General features: G+C 36.5%; 1 protein-coding gene across 1 annotated transcript; it reads right to left on the reverse strand.

Annotated features, from left to right (window-relative positions):
* Positions 1-152: 152 nt before the first annotated feature.
* On the reverse strand, positions 153-1092 carry LOC108356676 (uncharacterized). The gene is made up of 2 exons (XM_017607777.1): positions 792-1092; positions 153-720 (listed from the first exon to the last, which is right to left on the reverse strand). Exons 1-2 carry the CDS (start codon positions 1031-1033, stop codon positions 588-590), a joined length of 375 nt encoding a protein of 124 aa, XP_017463266.1. The 5' UTR covers positions 1034-1092; the 3' UTR covers positions 153-587.
* Between the last annotated feature and the right edge of the window lie 433 nt (positions 1093-1525).

The raw sequence follows: 1525 nt of genomic DNA on the forward strand, positions 1-1525 counted from the left end.
ATATTTAATACATACTTGCCACTGCTAATCACCTCAATAAAAATCATATAAACGAAAATGCAAGAGTACAATATATATATTATATATATATATATATTTATTGCGGATTTTTCAAATTTATTTTTTATTATTATAAATACAAGCAGTATACGTAACATAACAACATAACATAACGAACAAGCTTAATTAATTCAATAATTAATTCTATTTATCACACTTCTCTCTTTTTGTTAAAAATTATTGGTTTTTAACTTTACCTAAAGTATGTTAAACGTCCTCTTCCTGGTTAAGCTGTTAGAACACAAGGTTTCTCCGTAAGCTTTGACTCCTCTTCCCTGCCGACATCCTCCGGCCTTCACGGCTTAAACTGACACTACCGTCCTTACCAGCCCCTACTAATGTAATGCGACTACGAGAGCCGCGGTACAAGTCTCCTTAGATTTCCGTCTGAATGCATCGATTGCCATAACCAATCATTTCATCGTCGCTGAAAGCCATGATGTATTTACTTCACCGCTTCTGAGAGCCGTTACGTATAGTGTGTTACCGTGTAATGTATTAATTCGTTGGTATCGCCATAAAAAAACTTACTCAGTTTGCGTTGAAACGCTGACGTATCCTTTCCTGGCTCTTTTTCTTGATATCCCAACGAAAGGGGATTCGCTGGCGTCGTCTATACAATATTCATTGTCATCGTCCATGCCGCTTGGTTGTTGATCGCTGCAAAAGTTATGAAATATGTACATATATACTTTCAACATTCAAATTTTGTTTGTTTTTTATTGACTTACATTTCGGCTCCGGGGATGGCACCTCGGCTTAGCAGTGCACGACCGTTCCGCGCAATCAAATCTGTACTTAAAAAATTATTGGAACACACAAACGGTTCCCTTGGCAATTGCTGCTCGCTTAATCCGCAATCCTTCATCCACTTTTCCCGTAAATACGGCACAACAGGAAATTTGAAATGTTTTACAGCTGTATTCCTACAGCTATTCCGCGTGTTGAAACATCCCCGGAAGCAGCAGCTCATTTCTTATTTAATTTTATTTTATTATGAATATTTTTTAATATTTTTGAAGTGATATGTTTGGCTTTGCTTAGTTTTATTTTTTTTTCAACGCCAAAAAGGTGCATTTGTTTTTTAATAAATTGGTAAAACAAAAAATACGAAACACGTTTTGTGTCAGATAGCTAACAGGCGGATAAGAAGAAGAAGTGAAACTACCTTCTAAAAATTATTGTATCATGGGTAGCACCTGTTGTTTTCGTTTCCCAGCCAAAAATATGCCCGTATACTTGCTTCAAAAACCTCTATCACCGTCGTTGTTCGAAATTTGTCGCCCGGTTATGGTAACCGTGCCCATATGTCTATACCCAAGTTTTCCGTTTAAATAAATAAATAAAAATTTCAATACTCATCCGACTCTGCGCAGAGGGTGTATACATAACCCAGACAATAAGACATAATTCATGAATTGCTGAAATCCTTTTGCAGAGAATATCTTTCTGCGTAGGAGGCCTA

This window comes from Rhagoletis zephyria, unplaced genomic scaffold, assembly GCF_001687245.7.
Source record: "Rhagoletis zephyria isolate East Lansing unplaced genomic scaffold, Rhagoletis_zephyria_1.1 Rzeph_scaffold_63112, whole genome shotgun sequence".
In the NCBI taxonomy this organism is placed as follows: Eukaryota; Metazoa; Arthropoda; class Insecta; order Diptera; family Tephritidae; genus Rhagoletis; species Rhagoletis zephyria.